The sequence below is a fragment of the Rhipicephalus sanguineus genome, unplaced genomic scaffold, assembly GCF_013339695.2.
Source record: "Rhipicephalus sanguineus isolate Rsan-2018 unplaced genomic scaffold, BIME_Rsan_1.4 Seq1020, whole genome shotgun sequence".
NCBI classification, from domain to species: Eukaryota; Metazoa; Arthropoda; class Arachnida; order Ixodida; family Ixodidae; genus Rhipicephalus; species Rhipicephalus sanguineus.
In genome coordinates, this window is record NW_023614181.1 from 17,061 (window position 1) to 44,036 (window position 26,976).

Here is a 26,976-nt window from a genome sequence, read left to right on the forward strand (position 1 = left end):
ACTTGCGAGGAACCCACTACGCTATAAATCATTGTAATTTTTGAGAAGTAGGGCAGCAGGCACTGTGCCATTTTTCGTCATTCTACGGAGAGCCGTGGTACCTGCTAAACGCATGTAAGGCATTATGCGCACTTTGTTGATGCTGTGCCTGATGACGATGAAGAATTATGGCAGAGCCCTTTGTAATGGGTTGGAAGCATTTAACAACCTACTCCTTGCGCAATTCGCATTGTGTGACGCCTGGTTACAGAATTCGCGTTGTGCGACGCTTGGTGCTTATTTTACTCTTCTACCAGGCTATACTGCATATGCTAATGTGGTTCCTTCCCGACATGAAGCCTGTTAGGACCTTTTTGCGAAGCAGTTTCAAGCAAATTTTTTGTCAAAAATCGTCGATGCCTCGTGATTGACCCGGAGCCTACGGAAGTAAAGATGAAACTTATGTGGCTTCCTGAGCACTTGGAAGACGCCTATATTCGCGAGGCACTGCAAGTGTTTGGGAAGGTCAAGACAATATCAAAAGAAAGCTGGAAAGTAGCGGACATGGAGCAAATGCAGACGCTAAACCGTGATGTTGTTTTGTCCCTTGCCGATGGAGTCCGTGTTGGCGACGTTCCCCACATTCTTTATGTCTGTGGAGTGCAAAGCCTCGTCCTGATCCCTGGCCGCCCACCACTTTGTCTTCGGTGTAGTAAGGTTGGACACATCCGTCGAAATTGCAGGACTCCTCGCTGCGACGACTGTCGACGCTTCGGCCATTCCGCTGAGGACTGTGTTGTGACATACGCTAACAAACTGAGGCAGCGTACGCAACAGCCAGATGATAGCCTACAAGAGCATATCATGGATGCCACCGAGGTTCTGGATGCAACAGGAGACACACCGTCAACTTCAGATTCTGCTGGCTCCTCGAAGAAGGATCCAGAAGTGACAAGAAATTCAGTTGCTGTTGACACAGTTGCAACTTCTGAGTGCAAAGAACCAGGTGCATCTTGCAAGCAGCTGATCCAAAATAGCTCCGAACAGCCTCAAGCACAAGGAAAAGTCCCCACGAAGAATGACGCTGCGCTGACCCAAAATGGCACCGAAGAGCCTCTAGCACAGGAAAGAGACCTTAGGAAGGATCCTGCTGAAGTTGCTTCACCTGCTTGCGCTGCAGCTCCGCAGCAGCCTTTTCATCATGGTGTGGCGTTAGATGAAGATATGCAGGCTTCTGTGGATACGACAATACCCAAACGCCGCGCGACGTACAGCTCGGATTCAAGCAAGGAGAGTGACCCAGCGACAGTCAGTAGGAAGTCACGCCGTCGCCGAACGTCCCCGCACCATGGGAAGTGTCGGCGATCCCGATCTAGGAGGCCTGAGGGGGGTTCAAGGGAAGCCTCACCATCAACCCTCAGGACTGATCACATGGGACAATAAGCGCAATAGAAGGTAGTCACCATGGCGCAATCTGAGCGACTTATCTTTGCAACCTTGAACGTACGTGGCCTTAGGTCTTCGCAGAAACAGGCGCAGCTCCGTAGACTTTTTAAACGAAAGCGTCTCGACTTTGTCGCCATCCAGGAGACAAAGATCGAGAGTGACGAAGAGACTGAGAGGGCCCTGCGGCCTTTTCTGTCTGAGTACAACGTGTGTGTTTCACATGCAAAAGGTTTATCTGCGGGCTGTTGGCTGTTCCTGAGAAAGAGCCTACCCTGTTCAGCAATCAGTACTAGTGTTGATAACGAGGGCAGATATATATGCTGTGATTTTTTGTTGCAAGGAGCGCCGTGGCGAATTATCAATCTATATGCGTTTAATGAGGTTTCGAAACGACTTGATTTATTCAAAAATATGTCTAATTTAATTGACTCCGACAGATGCACTGTACTAATGGGTGACTTCAACTGTGTGTGTGACGCTAATGATCGTAGCAATCCTAATGGCAGGCGAGACAGGAGTGGAGAGCTTTTATCCGGTATTGTAGATAACGCGGGGCTAATTGACATTGGTGTTTCGAACCGTGTAACGGCATATACAAGAGTTCAGGGATGTTCTTATGCTCGCCTTGATCGGATTTACGTGTCCTCATCGCTCCTCTCTCGTAAAATATCCTGTAGCACTGAAGCAGTGTCGTTCTCAGATCACTGTATTGTTATTGCTCAAATTGGTGAAAACCGTCATAAACAATTCCGCCCACAGTGGGCCCTTTGGAAGATGAACTCAAAGCTTCTCTGCGATCAGGAATTCGTAAATCGCGTCAAGACGACAATGAGGCAATCTTTTTCGATTGGTTTGCACACATTTGCTGCTTGGGAGCTTTTTAAACAAGAAGTCCGTGTTATAGCTATAGAAATTGGAGCCGTTAAGTCTTACTATAAAAAGTATGAAGAAAAGGCACTCCTTAAAAGTCTGGGCAATCTTTATGAAATGGAATGCGAAATGCCGGGAACGTACATTAATGAAATCGAAAATATTAAATGTCAACTTCAAAGATATGATGCAGCCCGCTACAAAGGAGCGCGTATTCGATCTAGAAACCAACGCACCTTGAATTCCGAGCAACCGACGCGTCAAGCTTTACTGGATGAACAACGCCATGCAATTTCTAAACTAATTCCAGACTTATACTCTAACGGTGTCCTGATAACAGATACAAGAGACATCACTTTGAAGTTCGAAAAGTACTATGAAAGTTTATTTAGTTCTCTTTCTGATGATCCTGACGTTCACCTGAAGGCTAGTTTTGTTTCCCTCTTGAGCCCCTTGAAAGACGATGACTGTGCAGCCATCAATGGACCCATTACGATAAAGGAAATTGAGCAGGCAATTGACAACTTACCTTTATCGAAAACACCTGGCCCTGATGGCATCTCAGCTGAATTTTACAAAGCTTTTAAAAAAACGCTATCTCCCATATTGCTGGACATCTTTGAAATAAGTTATGACATGGAGACACTCCCGCGATCTTTTTGCAAAAGCCACACTGTTTTAATACCGAAAACCTCTGACAAGGAAAAGCTTCGCTCCGTCGAAGGTTACAGGCCAATATCGCTGTCAAATGTGGACTACAAAATTTTTGCTAAAGTATTATCAAATAGATTGCAATTTGCGATGTCGATTCTCATTGGGTCTCATCAGACATGTGGAATTAGGGGCCGATCTATACAAAACAATATACACGTTGCTCGAACAGTTCTTCAGTTCTGCTATGGTTATCAAAAACAGCTTGCAATGCTACAGGTAGACCTTGCAAAAGCCTTTGATCGTGTTAGTCATTCGTTCCTTTTTTCTCTACTTGAGCATGCCAATGTTGGCACAGTCGTGCTTAAAGGTGTTAAACTTTGTTATAATGAATGCTCAACTCGTCTCATTGTTAATGGTCAACTCTCGAAACCTGTTTCTATTTGCTCTTCGGTGAAACAAGGATGCCCGATGTCACCACTTCTGTTTGCACTTTATCTAGAGCCGCTGTGCTTAAGCATAATACAGTCCAGTTGTATTCGCGGCTTTAGTATATTAGGCAGTGAAGTTAAAGTATTAGCTTATGCAGACGATGTCGCTTTCTTTTGCACAGATAAACCAAGTGTAGAAAATGTGGTATCTACAATTGAAAAGTTTGGCGTTGTATCAGGAGCGCGTTTAAATGCCTCTAAGAGTTTAGGACTATGGTTTGGCTCGTGGGGTACCACGCCGAATCAGTTCGCAGGGATTAATTGGACACGAATCCCGCCAAAATACCTCGGAGTACCACTGGACGCGTATAGATTCAGTGCGCATTACTGGAAGGAGCGCGTTCCTAAGCTTGAACGACAGGCCCAGACATTTGTTCCCCATCGACTTTCAATATTCGGGAGAGCTGAAGCTTGCAATACTTTCCTAGCAACAAAGCTTTACTACGTATTGCAACTTATCCATTGCGCGAGATTTTATATACAACGCTTTCATCGAATTTTTGCTACTTTCATATGGTCTTCGACTTTTGAGCCCATGCGTCGTGACAACATTTTCAGGCCAGTTAGTGAGGGTGGGTTGGGATTAGTACACCTTTATCTATGGCAAACAGTTTCACGGTTCTTCTTTTTTCGAGACAATTCCCACCCCGTAATCCGTTCATTCTTGCAGGTTACACTTGTTGATTGCTTGCCAGACTTAGTTGTTTCATCAAACTTCTCCGAACGCCCGTGTTTGTGGGGATTCATGCAGGAAGTTTACCTCGCAGTTCGGTTCCTTAAAGCTCGCTTTTCCATGGAATACCTGTACACAGCCTCGCGCAAGGTACTATATAAGGATTTACTAACTATGCTCTTCCCGCCTCCGTTGTACCGTTCATTGTACTCCGATCTTTCAGGCCACGATGTGTTGAAACGTGTGCGCAAAATGTATATTCCTCCTAATTCAAAAACATTTTTCTATAAACTCCACTCTGAAACACTTCCGGTAAGCACATGGTTGAAAAGAAAAGGTATTTTTGTCTCTTCTGTTAACTGCCGTCTATGTGATGTGCCGGAAACAATAGAACATTGCTTTATTAGCTGCAAAGACGCTATTCTGTTCTGGGATGTCCTTCAGAGAGCACTGAAGAAACGTTTTGTCGTCAATTCTCACACCATACGTTATCTTATACCAACATCGCTTGATGAAGTGCCATATGATATGTTTTTCCTCATGGGTATGCATAGCTTATGGAAGACACGTATGCAGGACCGTAACGCAGAACCCACCATTTCTTCAAGCATGCACTTCATTCGCATGACTATTCAGCTAAAGGACATTTATGATGACCTGGACTTTAGACCGGACTGGTACCCCCTCTTGGTGAGGTGCTCGGCCTCACCACATTTCTAGTATAACACGATGTGAAGAACTCTCACCGTTCTACTGCACGTTGTGTTAGCCATCGAGTGTGCACTTAGTAACGCTTGAGCGCATATTGTCGCTATGTGATTGTACCTTTGCTTGCTTTATTTGTGCTATTATTGTGCACTGTAATATTAAGTGTGATAAATACCATGAAAGAAAAAAAAAAAAAAAGGCATGGCTCAGAGGTTGAATACTGGGCTCCCACGCAGAGGGCCCAGGTTCGAACCTCGTTCCATCCTGGAATTTTTTTCTTATTTCGTTTTTTTTTCTTATTTCGAGCGATACTGGTTACGGACACCGGCGGCGGCGGCGGACAACTACGGCGCCAAAAAGGGCCGGTGAAATGATCTCATAACAGCTTTCGCTGTAAAAAGTCACAGTTTCGCCGCAAGGGCGAAGCAATGAATGCGATAGCAAGAAATCGATATATTACAAGAAGAACCAGAAGCAGCTTGATACTTGCAGCGTGCCACTGAAGCACAAGGAAGGACGCCCTAAATGAACTCACAGGCATGCACAGGGCAAGCGTGAACTAACAACTGTCGCAGTTGTTACGCCTATGTGCTTGAGGAACGCGCTGCAAATGTCGACAATGAAGAATCAGACGCTTGCTTGCTTGCCCCTTAATTCTTGGCTCTTACCCACTACGGGGGATTGGCCAACAAACCGGCGGTTAATATAAGTAGGGAAATTTAGAATTTAGACGCTCTTACATATTTCTTCTATTAAACTGCGGCGCGTGGAGTGACCCTCTGCGTCTCCTACCACAGGGGGCGTCTGATGCAAGGTGTGCCAAATGTTCTGTCTTTTTTTCCCTTCCACATCTCGAGTGGGTACAGAAAATGGCCACTTTGTCGTGCGCGTCTCAAGAGCAGTATTCCAAATGAAAGAAAATTAGGAGCGTTGCGTGATAGAAAACACGCTCACGCTCCTCCGAGATTTGTTTACCACCAGCGGTACGTGGTGTATATAAAGAGCTCGCCATTCTTTCGCCGGCGCATACATGGCGTGTGGCTGAGTTGTCTAACGCAGCACGCTGGGGAGCGAGGAGTTGCTGGTTCGAATCTGCGGTCGGGTGCTTTAGAATTCTTTCTTCTGCTTTATTTTTCTTTGTCCCTTCTTTATATTTTTACATACATAAACATATGCGGGGCATGACGGCGTCGACAGACGGTGACGGCAAAAATCAGCCGAGAGTGTCCATATAACTGCTATCGCAATAATACGCCGAGAGTGTCCATATAATTACGATCACAATAAAAATATAAAGCTTTTATTAGCGACACTTCCAAACGACTGGTCGGAAGGTCGAGACCGACGAAAAATATGTGCCACGATGGGAATCCTAGGAAGGTACATCAGGAAAATAAATGGTTCGCTTTCCGAGGCAAGCACTGCATGTTGCCAAAGAAAAAGAAATCCCCACCATATCCACGAAGCGAATGATGTTAGAGGCGCTTGCTCGGAGATAATCGGGTAAACCGTGAATGCTGCGTACAATTACTCCGCTGTCATATGAACACGTGACACATTTTTATAGTAGCGATTGTGGTCAGGTTGATGAATCACACAGCGCGAGTAAAAAACGGGGACACCGGAAGGGAACACCCACAGCGCTGACTTACAACAAAATTTATTGAAGCAACATTTCACATCCATACAGGGGATCAGCCAACCACTGCGCATGTCATAGCAGATAACTTTCTAATCAACTTGGAAAAGCAGAACGAAGAAATTGCAATTCTTTATCTGATAAAAATATCGACGCCGAACTAACACATTTGTCACCCAACCTTTGAATCGTCTCTGCTTCTATTATTTCTCGGACATATTTATTTCTATGTTTACAAACCACGTCAGCTTCCTGAAAGACTGGTTTGCACGTGCAGTCATTACAGTGCAGAGCGAGAAGGCCTCCCTGTCCTTTCGTGACAGGTTGTTGTAGAACCACAAGCTTGCATCTGTAGCCGAATGTGTGGTCGCGGAAATGGCGCTTGAAGCGCGCGTTGGCGCCACGAACTTCAGGCAGGGACCGCTTTCGGCGCTTGGCCTCTGCATCTCGCGCCCGTACCTCTTCAAGGCTCTCTTGCCGCCGCTTCGTGCTGCTTCGACTTCGTGGGCTTGCATCTCGGGGTCCGCACGACGCTGACGTCTCTCTGCGGTCTCGCGAGTTCTCACCGCAGAGTTTTGGCGGCGAGCCCACGCTACTGCTGCCTTACGAGCCCTCCACTCGGCCGCCTTGTATTCTTCGTGCATTTTATTAGTATCGAAGCGTACTGATTCACGACGGTCGAAAGAGAGAGGAAGCACGAAGTTGTGGCCCTCTAGCGGTCTCCTATCGAACTAGAGCACGCGCTGGAGTAGTGCGAGCGCCGCATGCTACAGTTGGCTATGCTATATGTGGTTTTGCCTGCGTTAATATCATCATCAAGACACTCGAAGAACAGGAGGAAGAAGACCTCTTTCGCACGAGCGTGCGCTGAGCCAAGCTAGCGGGAGCAATGAGAACTAGCGGATACTACTGGGATGGACAAGCCCCGAGCATAAGGAGCAAGCCCCTAAAACACACTTCTGCAACACGTAACAAAGACGCGGAGCCACGGCTACGTTATTTCAGCGGAGATGATGGGCGTGAAAACACGCGGCATCGCCCGAGATGATGGCGTCGCGGTTAGAGCATTTAGAGTCCGCAAAGGTTCAGTCTGGCGCTTCACAAAGAATCATTCTCTCTACTGCCGCACAAAATCGTCCCATCGCGAGCCTTGAAGCGAAAAAAAGAGAGTTATTTTCTTTCTTTTCTCGCTTGTCCCACCACGAGCGAGCACTGAAGTTCAATATACAGAATTACCGCCGAAAATATGTAGGCAAAAATTGTGTCTCCTTATTCGTGTCATGGCCGCAGACGCGATTCCCGCCCCCCTCCCACAAAGCTCGCAGAAAAGCCTGCGGCCATTGCACGAATATGTACGGCAAATTTCCGCGCGGGCATTTCCACGCGGGCTCTTTATTTTATGTGGCCAGGCTTCACCCACAAAAGATGTCAGCACTGCTCGGCGGGGGCCGCGTCGCTATGTTTTGAAAACTTCTCGATTGTTTCAGATTGTTGTCCAAAAGGGCCCTGCGACATTTTTGTAGCGTTAGCTACACTTGCCTAGCCGGAGCCGATTTCGCGTGGATCCTCATGTGCCGTGCTGCGCATGCGCAGGATTAGTGATGCCACACAGCTGGCTCACCGAAGCCGGCATCTCGCGCGCTCTCCGCCAACGCCGCGCGTGGCTTGCCGCTGCTGGTCTGCGCGTTCGGGAGGAGCGTGTCTGCCGCGTCGTAGCCGCGGCAGACACGCTGGCGCCGGCACGCGCGCCGCCACCGCCGCGCGCGACTCGCCGCTGCTGGTCTGCGCATTCGAGAGGAGTGACGTCGTAGTCATGGCAGATACACTGGCGCCAGCGCGCGCGCAGCTATTCGCCTTCGCTGTGCAGTCGCCGTCTGACACTGCGCTGGAGGCGCTTGATAGCGCCTCTGACTGGCGTTTGCAGGTGGGTAACGCCATGGAGAAGGAGAGCGCAAATGCTGCTAAACGCCGCAGAAGAGCCGAGAGCTTATCTCATCGGATCCCGAAGTAGTTGCCTGGCCATTAGCGGTTCAGCGTACGAAGACTGAACAGAAGAAGGCTAATAATCCTAGACAATCTGGAAAGCTAAGAATTATCAGCTGAACCTTTGCTAGCGCTACGTATATCCTGCAATAGCCGAGCTAAGCCACTGGAAATTTTTGAGCACGGTCAGAAAACGCTGCCGATCGGTAGTAAAGGCTCTTGAAAAGACGTAAGCCAAACATAATATCGCAGCACGCGGCCTGGAATTTACAATTATTTCTCAAAGCTAGGTAAAAATCGCTCGCTCTTCTTTCGTCAAGCGATGCCATAAGCCCAAATGACCGCGCCATAAGCCCAATGTACACGGCTATTGGTTGGTTTGAGCATCGTGCGCTGCATAGCAACCGCGGCCGCCGCAGGAGGCCGTAACGTGCCCACGCGCGCTGACGAACGGACGGAGCTTCTTGCCCCCTTCTCATCACCCTGCGTAGCTTTCAGCGCGCTCGCTGGTACGAGAGGAGTAATAAAGCGCTAAAAGCGCGCGGAAAATCTCTTTAACTGCGCTTGCACTTGAAGGATTCTGAAAATTTATGTAGCAGTCGACCTGTGAGGCAATGAACTCCTGAATGAGGCTATTCGATTATTACATGAAAGAGTGTTGCAGGACCCCTTCAGGATCACGGCCGGTACGCAAGTAGTCAAGTTTATTCGGGAGCTTACGCCAGCACCAGCCATAACGCTTGAAGTTTCGATCACTAATGTATAAAATACGACGCATTCGGTCGACGATTAGATTACCGACGGCAGACGACTGTGATCGCCGCTATCAGTGTATATCATGTATTGTTTGTAATCTGACTTAATTTTCTGGGCAAAAGTTTAGGAATAAAGAGTTTCGTCTTGAAAAGCCTCACTGCAGCCTTCTTCACCGTCACGACCATGTGTCATCTGGCGGACGTGCTGCTTCGTTAACGTTCCGGGCGTCCCCGCGAAGCGGTGATCCTAGCCCAAGGGGGGAAGAAAGCAGGCAATAAAGACATCCTATAACGTCGAACTATCCGCAGGCAGCGTGGACTAGAGCCAGAGTACGGGCTCCTTCCCGCCAATACCAGGCAGCTCAAGACCGTGACCTCGACATGGCAATCCCTGGGCCGCCAACATCGATCCTCCTCCGGTAGCCCTGGGAGCCGGACGCTTTCCGCATATCAGTCGAAGACCCGGAAAGCTGGCTGGCAGCATACGACTGCAGCATACGACTTCATAACCAGTGGAGCAATGAAGACAAGCTACGGCATTGTGATATCATATTGGTATAGCGCAGCTCAGTTTGAGCATAAAGAAAAGAGGCCACAGCGAAGAAGGAAACACAGGCAACAGGATGAGCGCTCATCCTGTTGCCTGTGTTTCCTTCTTCACTATGGCCTCTTTTCTTTATGCTCAAACTGAGCTGCGCTATACCAATACGATATCACAATTCACCAACTTGCCCATTCTGCAGTGCTTGTCGAAGCTACGGCATGTTTATTTCCTCTTTGAAGACGCCGTTACGACGAGGTTCGAGAACGAAGAGTTGAGCCTAACATCATGCGACATTTTCTGAACCAGCTTCTTGGCCACCTGTCCGAGCAGTGTGTAGGAACGGAACTAAATCCAAGAACTAGAAACGAAAGAAAAAAACGATATTTTTGACCGGAACGAAAACGTAACCGAAACTTTATCTATTCTTTCGTTCCGGAGTGAAACCGAAATTTTTAAAATCGTTTTTCGGTTCACGAGAAAACTTGGCAATTCGTAACGACTGAGGTCATACAACGTGAGAAATCATCGATATCTCAGGGTACAATATTAGTGCGTACCTAAGGCAGGAATTTCAAAGCAAAATATGTTTAAATTGTGCGAAAAAGGAGAACAGTGGCAACCAGAGATGTTTAGATAAACATAAGTGTACTTTTGCGCGCCTGTCACGCATGTCAGCGTGCAGAGGGCATTCTAGGCGCTGAAGTTTGTTACAGCAAAAGCTGTTATGAGATCGCAACAACCGATTTTGGCGCCATAGGTGTCCGCCGCCGCCGGTGTTCGTAACCGCTATCGCGTGAAATAAGAAAAAATGAAATCAGAAACAAGTTTCTAGGAAAGAATGGGATTTTAACCAGCGCCCTCTGCTCGGCATTCGAGAGTGCCCCACAGTGCCACTCTAGTGCTTGTAAATCTTTCGCAAAAGTACTCCATACACGCGTCATGTCGGGCAAGGAATCGTGTTAACATATGTGATATAGCGCGGCAGACGAGTAAAGTACCAACCTGGCGTCACACAATGCGAATTGCGCAACGAGTCGGTCGTTGAATGCTTCCAACCCGTTACAACATAATCAGCCATTATTTTTCATCATCATCAACCACAGCATGAAGTGCACATAATGCCTTACAGATGCGTAGCGATTACCACGATTCTCCAAAGAATGACGAAAAATGGCATAGTGGGTGCTTTGCTACTTCAGAAAAATTACGATTTATGGTGTAGTGGGTACCTTGCATGTGTACTTGAATTTGTTGCCCCAAGAGTGTCTACACCGGCCTCTAGAAAAGCTGCTCTTCCAGCTTTCGCTGTGACTGTGCTGCGTGTGCCGTGCAGGCCTGGGGATTTCTTTATCAGAACAGCGGTCTCGCACATCAAAGCGTACACTGAATGAAGTGTTTCTTCTGATATCGTGCTCACTCCTTTGACACAAAGCACTGAGCCCGCTAAAAATCGTAGTTGACTTTTGATAACATACATACCATGACTTTGAAGGGTATACTGGTTTGTGCCAGTTGGTAGGAATTCGTGGTACAGTTACTTCCGCTCCTCTGACGGACGTGGAAAGAACGTGTTTTACCCCTTGCCCACTTTCGTAAGAGGAGGGCAAGTAACTATACCCAAAATCCATTGTTTTTTTATGATTACCTTAACTTCAAGTTTCTGCATGCAAAAAAAAAAACGTTAATTACCGCTACGGAACATCGTTTTTCCCGTTCCAGAACAGAAACGGAACGGAACTTTTTGTGGTTGAACGAAACTAAAACCGAAACGAAAAACATTTCTTTCCGACACCCTGTTCACGAGCTTCGTCCGCAAATAGAGGGTCGAAACACTACTTGAGACGCGTGTACAACTCCCCAAACGAAAACGTCACTTTTTTCGACACGCCGATCCCGAGAAGCCAGAGGAAAAAACATGGCTGATCCCTCCATCATAGGAATCGGTATAACACGAAAGTGAAACGTGTCTTCACAGAAGTAGTGCTTATTGTGTAGTGATATATGAGAGCTTGTACAATGTCTATTCGTGTTTGGCAGCTATAGCACCGTTTGACGTGGATGCACCCATGTTGACAGCATGTCTCTATCGCGACGACTAACGCCCATGATAATGATTAAACCGTTGTGATAGAGGACGGTGTGAACATATATTTGGACACAGCGAACCGTGCATCCCGCATAAGGGTGATATCAACAAGCTCAAAATCAACACTGGTACCCGGTATGCACTTATTGAAAGTGTCGTCAATTAAGGAGAGAAACGGCACGGTGTGCGCTTTCTAGTAATGGGTAGCCGACGCCTGTGCTCATGCATACATAACACGCACTGCGCTTCAGCAACACGGGAGGTAGAGGTTCGTAGCCTGAGCCGCAAACGCGTGCGTCCCGCTGGCCTCTGTCTCGCAGGCGCTGCTCTCGCTCCACCAAGGCACGACATTCGCCCGTCGAAATCGCGTCCTTTCTGCAACGCATATTGCAGCAGTTTTGTCAGTCGGTGCTCTCGCAATTGAAGCAGTCGGCGGCGGAGAAATCCCGTTGGTGCACGTGGAAGATGCACTACTCCGATGAGCCGACACATGCTAACACGAAGCCAAAGGCAAAGAACGTAACTGCGTCAAGGGTGCCTCGGCGACGCCAGCGCGGCCAGTCTACCTCTCTGGTATCGAGACGCTTTAACCATGACCTCAGATATCGCGTGTAATCTCGGAGTAAGCGCTAGTAAGTGTCGATCGTGAAGTATTACTTCTTTTCACCTCTCACAGACGGCGGCACCGCCCCGCTCCGCCCGCCGCGAAAGGGAATGTGTGAAAGATATAAGGCGCGTTCGCGCCTTGCCTAGCATCTCCCAAGATGGCTTAGTGGGTAGCGCGTCGGGCGCTTGCCGTCGCGGCCGCGACGTCGTGGGTTCGATTCCCAGCGGGGTATCTTTTTCTTGGTTTTTTTCTTTCTCACCGGTTGGTGTCTATTTTATCAACGTCATATCCGTGACGGATGTACTTGGTGGACCCCGGCATAAAACGCTTTCGTGTTAAAAAAAGTTCGTTTCCGCATGGGAGAAGCAAAGCAAGAGCTCTTCGCTGGACTTAAGAGGAAGCCACCCAAGACCGTCCAGAAATTTCCTTTGGAGGCGGCAACGATTGAAGAGACACTAGCACCTGGCAGTCCAATCGCGACTCGACGCACAGATTCGATCAGACGACGTGCGCGAGTCCAGAAGGGCGGTAGAGCGCGAATCCCAGCCTCCAGTTGTCCCGATTGAAGATATTGTTTGAGAAGAAATCGCGCATTCATTGGGAACTCCTGAACCACCACAGGCCCAGTCGCAAGCTATGAGATGAGCTACACTTGGGCTGTATTCTCAAGTGATGGCCAAAGGCGACAGCGTCGCCTTGCGTTACGCATGGTCTTATGTGTTCAACAACTGAATCAAGTGCTTTTCCATGAGTTCATCAACTCAGTCATATTGGTGATTTCGAAGGTGTCACAACACAAGGATGAGCACACTGTACTAGCGCAGAGCTACCTGAGTATTGCGTTTTCGAGTGTAGCGGCTTCAACGAAGTGCCTATAGGTTTCGCTCTGGCCACTTGAAATATGAAAAGTGTTGAAAGTGCGCTCAAAGTTTCTTGTGTAATTGTTTAAAGGGCATCTATAATTTTTAGAGAATGCAACCTTGTGTGAAATATCTTAACACCGAAGCTGTCTAGGACGGAGGTTAGGCAATTGGGTGCTACATGAGGACCTTGCCGATCGATAAAATTGTGTCCTGTAAAAAAAATGTGGACAGCGATTCACGACGGAGCTGGCGGTCTCCCAGCTTTGGTCAAACTCAATTAGGCTTAACTAATATAGCTAGGCCACATGAAACTCAAGTATTTCGGGTGGGCTTGGTTAGATCGCACACAACCTAATCAGTGTTAAAATGAATTAGTCTGAATTAGCACTAATTTTTCTGAATTGGTCTCTTAATTAGGCTAGACTCGGTCAGTGGTATTTAGTATCTTTCTCAGCATCGCTTCACCAGCCTCACTGGAAATTTGACTTGCATTGCTTGGATTAACTGGGCTCCGCTAGGTTTTTATTATTATTATTATTTATTAGATCATGCCAAGATCAAATATGCTTAATTAGCTTTGGCTGTACTTACCTTGACTCCGCGTCATGGTCCTAATTGGGCTTAATTAGCATCATTCGGCCACATAAATCTCGAGTATCTTGGGTGGGCTTGGTTCTATTGCACACAACTATGTAGCAATTTGGCTTATTCCTAATTAGCACTAATTGGACTTAATCGGGCTTAGGCCTAATTAGCCTCGTAGCGAGAGACGAGAGAAACATGAAGGCGGCCGACGTGACCGTGCCATTGTGTCGCCACCTTATTACAAAGGCTAAGAGGAGCGGCAGCGGCTTCAGGCGTCCAGGCCGCCAGGAGCGTGAGACTGCTCTAATCTGGCTCGCGCCTCGAGCTCTAGGCATGAGCTGCGTGAGAGGTGGTGACTGGAAATTGATGATGACGACGCTACAAGTTACTGACCCCCCCCCCCCCCTTCACCACCACACACAGACGTGAAGCCGAAGTGAAAAATACGGGGGTGTCCATAACGCGAAACAAGGTGCCCGTGGGAAGTTCATGTAGCCAAGGTGAAGGGACCATCGGGAGCCGATGGGTCTCTGCCGGGCGGTTCTGGGAGTTGCGCCGCGGGCCAGTCACGACAAGGAGACGCTGTCGGCCGCAGCGAGTGCAACCGACATGGTGGACATCGGTAGTGGGTTATGGACTACACGTCACCGGGGTGGTCGGTGGACGCTGGTGGCGTGTTGGCGGTGCTGGTACCGTCATTTACGGCGGCACATTACCGGCTGCGGCTACTGCATTGCCTGCCCTGCAGGGTGCAGACGAGCCGCGACTCGGTGCGCTGTAGATAGAGGTGGTGCGAGGAGTCTTGGTGTGGTGACGAGCCGTTTTGGTGGGTGATGACTGATGGCTTACCACAGCACTGGAGAACGTGTGATGCGCCGGCGTGAGTCGATCAGGCGACAAGGTATACAAGATAGCGCCGATGTCGTGCGACGCGTAATCCGGCGTTCGGTCTTTGGTAGCACAGTTGTCGCGAGCCAGCGCATTCGCCTTAAGCGTCATTTCGTGATGGCGGAAGTTGGGAACCACGGGAACCGCACTGGCCACTGCAGATGGAAGGCACTTTAGATATAGTGGTGGAAAAAGCTGCCGTAGCTGGTTCAGGAGAGCATGTATGCAGGGCGGCAGGCTGGCTGTCCGTCTGCGTGGGCACACACGGTCTGCTCTAGCTGAGGCGAACCAGGCGGGTGGTGCCCGGGAGTTTCCGTCATCGTCGCAGCATCCAGCACGTTCGGCCGTAGTTGGTTATGGGCTCGAACTTGTGTTGCTGTAGACTTCAACGAAGATGGTGATCGCTGCTGGCAAGATGCGCAATGTGTCGAGGTTGCTAAAAAGTCGGCTTGGTTGAACACCGTCGACGGCGATGACTTCGTGATCGGGGGCAAATTGCGGGCGAGACGATGTCCATGGCCGTGGCAGATCCCAGGTCGTGCGCCGAGGTAGCCTGATTCGAAACAGTAGGCACAAAGAAGACGACGGACAAAAAGGGAGACACACAAAGGGCGCAACTGCCAACAGTGTTTATTGCAAGAAAAAAACGGGTGGTATTTATGCAGACGGTGTTGTCACGTTTCATTGCTGCGCAATCGCATTTATATATCGCAACTGTTTCTGAGATACACATACGGAGGCCACACTCACGCACGATCACCGGCTGCAATAACTTTTTGCCTCAATAATTAATCTATTCCACCTGTCCCGACTTTTGGCAATCACGGAGCATGCGCGAAAATCCGGTACACTCTTGCAATCTCTGCAATGTACTGCCAGGTGACCCTCTCTGTCATTCCTAACAATGTTGCAATGCTGTCTGAGTCAGTCGTTTAAGCATTGCTCAGTTTGGCCTACATACTTTTTGCCTCAAGACAGGTGAATATCGTAGACCACGCCAACCTGACTTTCGACATCTTTACTTTCGTGGTTTATGGTACAGGCTGGTGCCTTTCGGGGGCAAGAATTCATCATTTTGCAAAGTTAAGACATTTTCAAAGGTGCACAGAAGATCACCTTTACTGTCTTATCAGTCGTTGTGTGTGTTACTTCTTCCCCTTGCCCGGCGTCTTTTTTGACTGTTTTTGCCTCAGCGTCTTATCAGTATTATTCAAGCTGTGGGACACGCGATGAATATACGGTGTCACAGCCACCTTTTCTTTTACACGAAATAGCTCTTGGTCCACTTGGCGGGTCTGGGATATTTTCAAGATTGTTTCAGCTACCGAAACCAGTACAACTTGCGGAAAGCCTGGCTTTTCCAGGCGGTTTACCTGCTTGCTGAAACTCTCCGCTACGGAATGGGGACAGTATTTCTTGAAAACGTTAAGCAAGCAGATGTTGGCGATACTACGCTCAACAAGCTTAGAAAGAGAGGAGCTAAAGGGTAGCAGCGATTTATTCGCCCGAGGCTCGTACTGCCAGCAGGCAAGGTAATTCTCGAAAAATAATCGCTTATCTAAAAACCTTATGGATGAATCAACCGAAAGTTCGTGAGTCACTTCAACTGGAGATAAAATGTGCCTAAATGCCTTTGAAAAAGAGAGAGAGGGGGGGGGGCGAGACGACGGGATCTCGGAAGATGCGTACGCGTTTGGGCCTCTTTTGGCCCGCGGCTATCGCTTGGCCGGTTGAGGGTGGTTACTTGCCCTCGTTCAGGCTCCCGGCATCGGCGAGCGTGCGCCTTTGCGCATTCAGTCGAAAGTCGTCGGGAAAAAGGCGGACTGGGGTACCGACACAGGATGCAATTCTATGGCGATGCAACAGTGAGAAAGCAGCTGCCTTGGTCTTCTTCGGACTTTATTGTTTTAACTTCCGACGAGTCACCTGCAAATAAGCGCTCATGTGTTGTGAGAACTCGCAAACTTTTCGCCGGATTTTTGCGTTCGTATCGCGTTCGGTAAGTCGTTTATTTCTTCCATTGCCTGATGCTTTCCGTGTTCTCAGTATGTGAGATATGTCTGCATAACCACGTGTTTTCTGCTGTGCGTGTCCAAGTTGGTTAGTTCTGTCCTCGCCCTTAGCGAAGTATTCAGGACTTGCGTGTCTTATTTTGTACCTTCGTCGCGTTTTCGTGTGTCAGTCAAACACCCGTTTTAAATGCGAAGCATTTCTTAGCGAACCTCTGGCACTTTGAGCGTTTCTATCTACGTATCTATCTATCTATCTATCTATCTATCTAGCCGCCTACGTCGGGAAGCTCTCACGATCGCCTCCTTAAATTGGTGTGGACCAAAATTCGCATGGGAGGGTAAGAAGATTTGACGAATATGGCTGTGAGGTAATGACATGAATAATGCGAAAATCCTGTCGCGTACGTCGTCAAACCCTTTTCTCCGACAAGTGTGGCTCATACCCGTTTACCACGGGCCGCGGTGTACGGGTATGCGCCACAGCTGATTGACTGTTTATATCTACCCAGCAACGGTGAGAACAGACAATAAATGCGAGAACGTTAAGAAAAACATACATCGACAGCATTTACGCAAAGAATGGAAATAATGAAAATTGGGATCCCAGCAGGAATCGAACCCAAGCATTCTGCGTGGCAATCAGGTATTCTGCCACAGAGCCACGCCAGGTCTATAAACTGTCTTGAAAAATAGCCTATGCAGGCGTAACGGCGGTACAACATCCATTGTGCTGTGGTGATTGCTATGTAATTTTACAAGAAAGCAATAAACACTACATGATACTCCTACGATACAGGCGTCATATAAGATTAACGTATGTGGTTCCAGTGTTGGCTTCGCTTTTATAGCCGTCTGATAAACATTTGTATTCCTATGATTCAGCAAGCTATATTGAAGCATTGCTCGACCCCGGAGGAATACATTAACGAAAGTTACGTATGATATTCACATCATCGCACCATAAAGTGCAGTTAGTCCGCCAGGACGACGCAGTGTCCCCTTCATTTCTGACGAGGCTGGGCGATGTCCTCATGCTGACCGAGAATGATACAAGATTGACATACAGCCGCTTTGTAGATGAGGCTACGTAGGCCACATACGTCCAGTCTACGAAAACGACAAGCGCCATCCACTGATGTTGGTCTACGTAGCACTATCCAGGCCTACCAACCTCGATGGCCCTTACCTCACCAACGCGAAGGGTGACTTCAGATTCCTGCTCTATCGACAGACAATTTGTCGACGAAATGACCTAGGCATCCGCGATTTCCAACAGCTGCACTATACCTCATACTTCACTACATATGAACCCCTGTTTACCGCGATCACGACCTGATCCGATAACAGGTCATGACCAGCTGCCGGTGCTCCCTGATCACGGGGATGATGACCTTGCTCAAGAACTGTCAAGAAGTTCTTCCACACATGCACACGGGTCGTGAAACGTGCGTGCGTTCTCCATGATAAAGAACAATTAAAAGCACCGCATATCAGCTTACCGCTTCACGTGTTGGTAATACCGACGTTGCCGTTGGCAGCGTTACCCAACTGTAAACAACTGGTTATATAACACATATACAGCTCTTCAACATATATGTGTGCGTAAAAAAGTTATACAATATTTAGCGTCCTTTTATAACGTTTCGTTCAGTAAAAAAATTTACGCCACAGTCACCTTCCCGCCGCACGCTTCGCATAACATCGACTCCCATGGTACGTGGGATCTGCCGAATTTTTTCATTTGACCTTCATCGCTCGCTTCGCGCAAGCAAATGCCAAATTGGTAACAGTGTAGCTTCTGAATTGTTGTGAAGTAATCGTATTCTTTCATGCTCTAGCGCAGTTATCGTCTATTAAATAAATCGGCCATGTACACAGGGGTCCACTGTTAACGGGAACATCGGAGCGTGTGGCGGTAGCTCGGCGCCGCCGCCGGCCAGCGGCTGTGCAACAAGTTTCGCGCAGGCGCAGTGCGCGCTGTGAGTCGTGCGCTTTCGTCGTCTGCTGCCGTCTGCTTCCGGGCTGCGAATCGTCGCGAAGCGAACCGTTGACGCGACGAAAGAGCACCGGGCACGATGCCCACTGCGTCTGCGCGAATCTCGTTGCAGCCGCTGGCCGGCGGTGGCGCCGAGCTGCCACCACACGCTCCGATGTTCCCTTTAACAGTGGACCCCTGTGTACATTCTGCTAGTTCAAGGTGGATATGGATTCCAGCTGTATCGAATATTTGTTCAAGTTTACGCATTCATTTATTTAATTTTCGATCGCTCTTCACTTTTCGCTTGCTTCTTTTTGAATGCTCGGTGAACTGGCAACTCAAATAACTCTAATAGGGAGACATTTTGGCTGTGTATGTTTGTGAGTGGTACCTTTTCCGCGATTTCTAACATAAGAACCTAATTCAAAATAATTGGCGTCTGTCCTATGCAGGTCTTATCTGGAAGCAAGTGCTCAACGGACCAAAGTGCGAAATTTCTTTCCAAGACTTGCAGTATTTTTACCACTTGTATACAAGCAGAATAAACCTGTGTTTACTCTCAACCTTTCTACGCCGATTATCCTTGCTGTGCCTGCAGGCAAAAGCATGGTGAACAGGCATTTAATTTGATGCACAAAACTCTACGTCATGTTAAATTATACAGTCAATAAATAACGCCCGAAAGGTGTTCACATAGCTGAGGAAAAAGGCGGCAAGAACCAACATTAAACGCCGAAAAAAAAAGAAGAATAGTGCAGTCAGCGAGAAAGGTTGGCAAGGAATATTGGATCTGCCAATATTTATACGATCTTGGCGATACGGGCGACGGACAATGTTGGCTAAAGCCATCCTGCTAATATTGGAGATATCTTCGATGGACAATATTGGCTGGAGCCATTTGGAAACTATGGGCTATTCTTGGCTCCAAGAATTAGACCAACACACATTTAGGTGTAGCAAAACCCCAAAAGCCGGTGTGGGACCAATATTTCTGCCAGTGTTTGCCAACCTTAGGTCGAGATTGGTCCAATGCTGGCGTGCTGCCTGGGCCGAGGAAGTACACAACGTCGGGCCAATATTGGTTTTATGGCGCCTGTGCGAGGCCCAATCACGGCCAAATGTTGCCGGTATTTTTAGAATAACAGAGAGCTGAGCTAGTTGGTAAGTATTCATTCAAGCGATAGGAAGAAACGTGTCGTAGGTATACCGTACATTCATCGCATATCTCACAGGCTAAAGAAAGTGGGAACTAGATACGGCGTTAATGTTGTTTTCACGGCTGCCAATAAGATAGGTAAGATTTGTGCCACTGTGCAGAGGAAGAATGAGGGAGTAAAAAACAAAAAGCGGACCTATATTTGTTTCGTAAAACACACCAACAAATTCACTGATTGCCGTACGAGTGTGGTGTATAAGATCCCTTTCAGCTGCGGCCGCTTCTACGAGCTTGTTAGAACATAAGAGATCGCTAACAGGAGGCTCACCTTCTAATCTATCTTTACATTGTCGAGATTGTAAGTGCACGCCAAAATTCGATGAATGCGCAGTGTTGTACCGTCATCGAAATGAAGAAACGCACCTGATGATTGAAGCATGGCATATGGAGAATAGTGGTAGCGCATGCGTGAGCCAACCGTCGATTAACTTGCATAAAGATGAAATCAAATGCCTCAACAGTTATCTTCCACGTAGACCGCCACGCGTGCCGGATTGATAGGTTCGCCTGTTGCATGGGCATGCGCAGATAAGTTTTCGTGCCTTCTTTCTTTTCAGCCGTTGTGCGTCTCTTCAGTTGTGAGTCGGCGTTTGTGGTGTCCTGACTTCTTTCTTGTGTCCGTGTTTGCACGCCCTGTCTTTTTAGAATGTTGCCGGTAGTCAGCCAATATCCGGCAATAATGGGCGGTTATGCCGCGCTTCATCCAATGTTAAGTTTTCACTGGCAATATAGGGCCAGGTTTGCCGCCGTCCAGCCGATATCAGCTGAGCCCCTGACTTTCACCGGCTATGCTGGGCCACGTTTGCCGCCCTTCAGCTGATATTGCCTGAGCCGATGACTTTCACCGGCAAGTATTGGGCCAGTTTCGCCGTTCTTCAGCCTATGTCGGCTGAGCCGCTGGATTCTACCGGCTAATATTCGATCCCTTTTGTCATCCTTCAGACAACGTATACACAGCCGCAACCTTTTACCGGCGATATTCGGCCCTTTTTACCGCTCGTCTGCTCTCGACCTGATAATTAGAATCTGATTGAGATAACCCTATCGGAAAAAAGCGTTTCCAGTGTCTCCCAGGGCCTTTCAGCGCACTAGGTGGCACTGGAAACGCTGTACAGTGTGTCCCAGTGTACTACAGCGCGCTGGGAGGCACTGGCCACGCTGTACAGAGTCTGCCTGCGCAATGGGAACACTGGCGGCACATTAGAAAAAGCTGGGCGCACTGGGTGAAATTCGTATAAGATTTGGTATTGGGTCGCGAGAAGTCGAAAGAAAAACGTATGGAATATTTTCAAAATATTATTCTATTCTGTGTCCTACACATATCTAGCTTTAGCTTTAGTTAAGCGACGGACGTACATATACGCTAAAGCAATCATCTGTCGAGCGCGCGCGCTTTCTCTGAAGTGTGTGATCGATTGTCGTGAATGTAGTTCATATAACTGCATCGAAAGAACTTATCATTCGCAACACAATATGACATTAGTATTAGTCTGATAATAACATCGACCTACTCTACCAGTCACTCCTTCCATTTGGGATGGCACCGCTGAAAGCCGCACGTCAACGGCAACAGTGAGCCAATGTAACTCTATATCTCGGCTTTTTTAGCTTCTGATTAGTGTAGTCGAATGTGCATATATGGCCTCGCTTGAGTCAGGTAAGATCGAAACTACATTTTAACGGTTATCAGGTTGTTCGTAATTGAATATCTATGTTTTTCACAGCGATCGTGGCGCACGGAGTACAGCTCTCAGCCTGACGGTTGGTTCGGCTAAGGTGAACTACTGCGGCTGTATATTACGCGGAACGTAAAGAAAGAGGACGCAAAATATGTTCAAACGGGTGACGAAAACGAAAGTGTTCACTGTGCAGTTCAGATAAACATCGTTTTCTACATAGGTATGACTAAATGCTTAGCGAGTCAGTGAGATCGCCGCAGCACATATGCGGTTACGCTAATATTTTTTTGCGGCAAAACGTGCCAGATAGACGTTTTGATCCTAGGCAGCACATAACAAAAAAATTAACTATCTTCTGTTAGGTTCTCGCGAGCACGAAGAGACCGAAATTTGTGTTCTAAACGAGAAAAATGAAATTACTGGCTACCGGAAGTAGTTATAACATGAAGAAAAAAGAGACTGACTTTCGTCTTCCAGGTGTGGCGTACTGTGGTTATTCTCAAATTCTGCCTTGATATCATCTGGATTGGTCACCTAAGTACCATCAGAGTATACTTCCCATATCGTTTTTGACATTGCGCGACGATGCTCGCCGAACAGAGCCTGACGGCTTGCTTTCTCGGAATTTAGAGCTCCATTATTGCGCGAGCGAATACGTGCACATATGTAGCGTTCTGCATTAAGCTTTTGAAGTTCACATTTGATAGTAGCCATTTCTTCAACACACGAACGAGGTGCTTCACACTCTATCTCGTAAAGGCTTCTGAGGCTATTCTCTAGCATCAATTAAATTTCCAAAGAGCCCAACGAGGACTGAACATTCCATTGAAATTCTTACCTAGTTGAGCAATGACGATGCAATGGTCGGAAAACGATACCGGTTCAGTAAGACATGACCACCCACGAGAAAGAATGGTTGAAGAGATGTAAATTCTATCGAGGCGTGCATGAGAAAGCCCTTGAATGTGCGTGTACGAACAACTCCCTCTGTGTGAGGCTCCAATATCCACAAGCCCAGTAATTTCTGTAATCTCAGCCAACACCTCACCACTCTTATCCCTGCGAGAAGTGTGCCCTACACGGTCGTTACACAGTTAAAGTCGTCGATAAGCACTGTCTCTCTATCACAATCTAGCAGGCGGGCCATACTTTCAAAGAAAGCAACGGGTCTACCTATGTCAATAAATGGGTAAATTTTCACCAAACGTCATGCAACACCATGCAGCACAAAATCGCAATGTATAAACCGCCCTTCAGTGTCAAGCTGATAGCTTACGGCGGAATAATGGAGATTATTCTTAAGTAACAAAAGACAACCTGCCGACAACCCAACAGAATGTGACACACATATGTTATAATCATGCTGACAGAGCCTTAGGGCCCTTTCAGTCTCGTCATCACTCTCAAGCTTTGTCTCCTGAACTGCGACAAGTTCGCAGCCGACGATACAACCTGTTCAGACCAGTTAGTGCAGGTGGGCTAGGTCTAGCACATCTGCACGTATGACAAATTGTATCTCACAACTTCTTCTCCGCGACGTTTCTCACCCTATTATTCGCGCACTCTTGCAGGTAAACCTGGTAATAAATGTGCTACCTGATCTAGTAGTTCCATCCTATTGTTCTCGACGGCTATGTTTCTGGGGATTTATGTCAGAAGTTTATTTCTCTGTTCGTTTTTTAACAGTTAGGTTTTTCAAATGAATATTTGTACTGTGTATCACGCAAACATCTTTACAGAGATTTAATAACGATGCTCTTTCCGCCACCATTTTATCTTGCAAAATGATATGTATAAGCCTTTGGCTTACAGTAATAATAAATAAAATAAAAAATAAAAAAATACTTGGGACTGCCAGGGCATGATGTCCTAGATCGAGTACGTGAAATGCCGCTGACACCATCGACAAAAACGTTCTTTTTAAATTACATTCAGAGACCTTGCCTGTGAAGACGGCTTCATTCAAGAGACATTTTTGTGTCGTCCGTTGATTGTCCTCTGTGTGATGTGCCAGAAACAATTGAACATTGTTTTATAAGCTGCAGAGATGCAATCTAATTTTGGGATGTGTTCCAGCGAACTCTTCAAAAAAGACTGTGCTTAATTCACATTCCGTGCGATATCCCTTGCCAGCGAGTTGTAATGACGTACCACTCGACATGCTTCTTCTGATTGGAATGCATAGCCTGTGGAAGACGCGCATGTTGCAGAGAAACGCAGAGCCGATAATTTCCCGAATAGATTATGAGTGCAAAACAGCGCAGCCGACAGGAGGGGACAGAAGAGGACACAGAGCGCTGAACTTCCAACAGTTTATGTCTTTCGAATGCCTTCGCTTTTACACAGTTACACACTGTTACACCAGGCATGCGCGGAACACAATGATGTTACAATTCAACACGTGGACAAACCTAAATAGATCTTTTCCCTATCATTGAGAGCGACAGATGAGGTACTTACACAATCATTCTTTAAAGAAAGAATCTTACCAGCCTCGATGATTTCGCGTGTGATGCGATCTCTGCTTTTGGCGACAATGCTACAACCTGAATATCTTGGTCGACACCCACACGTGCTACAGTGAGCGGACAGCCACCCTTGCTTTGGCCGATCAACATTGTACAGACGCTCTTTCAACCTTTCATTCAAACACCGACCCGTCTGACCAACGTAATATTTTCCACATGACAACGGCAGCTGATAAACTACGTTACATAGACAATCTCTAAATTTATTTGCGTGGTTTGTAGTACACGCCCGATTGGGTCTGGACGCTGGGACAGACATTTTGCACACACTGCTCAATTTTTGTGGGGCCGAAAAAGCACTTTCACATCCACTGGCTGCGCTACTTTTTCAGATTGTGTGCTATCTTATGCATATGTTGAATTACAGCGACATTCTGTCTCTCTCTGGCAGGTTGGCCTGCGTTAGTGTGGCCACTTGACTGAAGATCACGCAACAACCATTCGGCGACAGAGACTTGTACATGGTCAGGGTAACCGGACATGGTCAGCCTTACAGATTGCTCCTGAAAACTTTCTAACATCTTGTGTTCACAAGACTTGCACAAAGCATTGGTAAAGCAGGATTTTATAATGCCTCGCTTAACTAGTTTAGAGTGCGCAGAATGAAACGGCAGAATTGGCTTATTCCCACGTGGTTGATATATCCAGCAAGAACGGCCATCATTCAAGAATAACTTGACATCAAGGAACCTAATTTCGCAATTCTCAGACAATTCATAGGTTAGCTCAAAACGTTCAAAACTATTCCGCATCAGATCTAAAACACCAAGTGCGTCATTCCTGTACGATGCAACATCGCTATCCATAAAAATTTAAAAATCGCCAACGTATCTGAAAACGTGTGTCACATTAGTGTTAGCGAAAGCTTCCGAAACGGACCTGTCAAGTTTAGCTAAAAACAAATCACTGATGATGGGAGCAATGCAAGAACCAATAGAAATGCCGGCTTTCTGAAGGTGAGGTTTTCCATCCCAAAGGATGTACGTTGACCGTAGGTAAAAACTCAGAAGTTCTAAAAACCCGCTGACGCTAATGCCAGACTGAGTCTGAAAATTCGAGGCACCAAACTCATGAAGACATTCTTCAGTGCACTGTATTAAAGGCTCGTGCGGAATAGAAAAGTAGAGGTCTCTGACGTCAACAGAGAATGCGAATAAGCTCTTGTTAAATCGCGAGGAAATGAATTCCTGTACATTACGTGAATGTTTCACCAAAAACGGGCCATTCACACTAAGCAATTCAAAGTTTTCTGCAGGTATAGCGCCACACATTTTTGCCAGGTACCATTTTCGGAGACTATTAGTCTAAAAGGCATGTCGACTTTGTGGGCTTTTGCACTAAAAAACGCTTCAAGGAAATCTTCCTTGGCATTTGAAACGGTTTTTTGGACGCAGTCAAGATTTAACCTGCGAAGCAGGCTCTTAGCTTTACTTCTGATCTTTTTCACGGAAACGTGATCATGACGCTAAATATAAGACCCAATCGGGCGTGTACTACAAACCACGCAAATAAATTTAGACATTGTCTATGTAACGTAGTTTATCAGCTGCCGTTGTCATGTGGAAAATATTACGTTGGTCAGACGGGTCGGTGTTTGAATGAAAGGTTGAAAGAGCGTCTGTACAATGTTGAGCGGTCAAAGCAAGGGTGGCTGTCCGCTCACTGTAGCACGTGCGGGTGTCGACCAAGATATTCAGATTGTAGCATTGTCGCCAAAAGCAGAGATCGCATGACAGGCGAAATCATCGAGGCTGATAAGATTCTTTCTTTAAAGAATGATTGTGTAAGTACCTCATCTGTCGCTCTCAATGATAGGGAAAATATCTATTTAGGTTTGTCCACGAGATGAATTGTAACATCATTGTGTTCTGCGCGTGGCTGGTGTAACAGTGTGTAACTGTATAATAGCGAAGGCATTCAAAAGAAGCGGAGGCATTCAAAAGGTCGCACATCGCCCCCTGCGTTGGCTCATTTCGATGACTCTGCACCCACCGAAGTACGTACCGATGCCAGTGGTCATGGCATCGGCGCTGTTCTCGCCCAAAATCAACGTGGTCAGGATTGCGTTATTGCATACGCCAGCCGCCTCCTTTCTGCAGCTGAACGGAATTATTCAATAACAGAAAGAGAGTACCTCGCTCTTGTTTGGGCCATCGGCAAATTTCTTCCTTACCTGTACGGCAGACCCTTCACCGTTGTCAGCGATCACCACGCCCTCTGCTGGCTGTCTTCTCCCAAGGATCCCACTGGTCGCCTTGGTCGTTGGGCATTACGATTTCAAGAGTACACGTACACTGTCGTCTACAAGTCTGGCCGCTTGTATCAGGACGCCGACTGTCTGTCCCGATATCCCGTAGACCCACCGGAACATTCGGTGAATGATAGCATTACATCTGTGCTCGCAATAACTGACCTCTTCAACATCGCCGCTGAGCAACGCCGTGACCCGACTCCCCACAAGATAATTGACCGCCTCAACTCACCGACTCCTGATTCCTCCCTTCGTCTCTTCGTGCTACGCGATGGCACCTTGCTTCGTCTCAGTTTCTTACCTGACGGTCCTGACCTCTTGCTTGTGATTCCGGCACACCCTCGTTCGACTGTTCTTGCCCAACTTCATGATGTGCCGACAGCGGGGCACCTCGGATTATCCCTCACATACGATCGTGCACGCCGTCGTTTCTACTGGCCAGGAATGTATCGGTCGGTACGCCGTTACGTGACTTCGTGCGACCTTTGTCAGCGCCGGAAGAAGTCAACACTCCCGCCTGCAGGCCGTCTTCAATCACTCGACA

At 47.5% G+C, this 26,976-nt stretch overlaps 1 protein-coding gene across 1 annotated transcript in view; it reads right to left on the minus strand.

The window, feature by feature from the left end:
- Positions 1–561: 561 nt before the first annotated feature.
- LOC119375917 (follistatin-A-like) overlaps positions 562–26,976 on the minus strand; it is a 36,908-nt gene continuing 10,493 nt past the window's right edge. The window contains exon 5 of the mRNA XM_049411324.1: positions 562–770. Within this exon, the coding sequence (XP_049267281.1) occupies positions 562–770 (209 nt within the window). The remainder of the gene's footprint in view (positions 771–26,976) is intronic.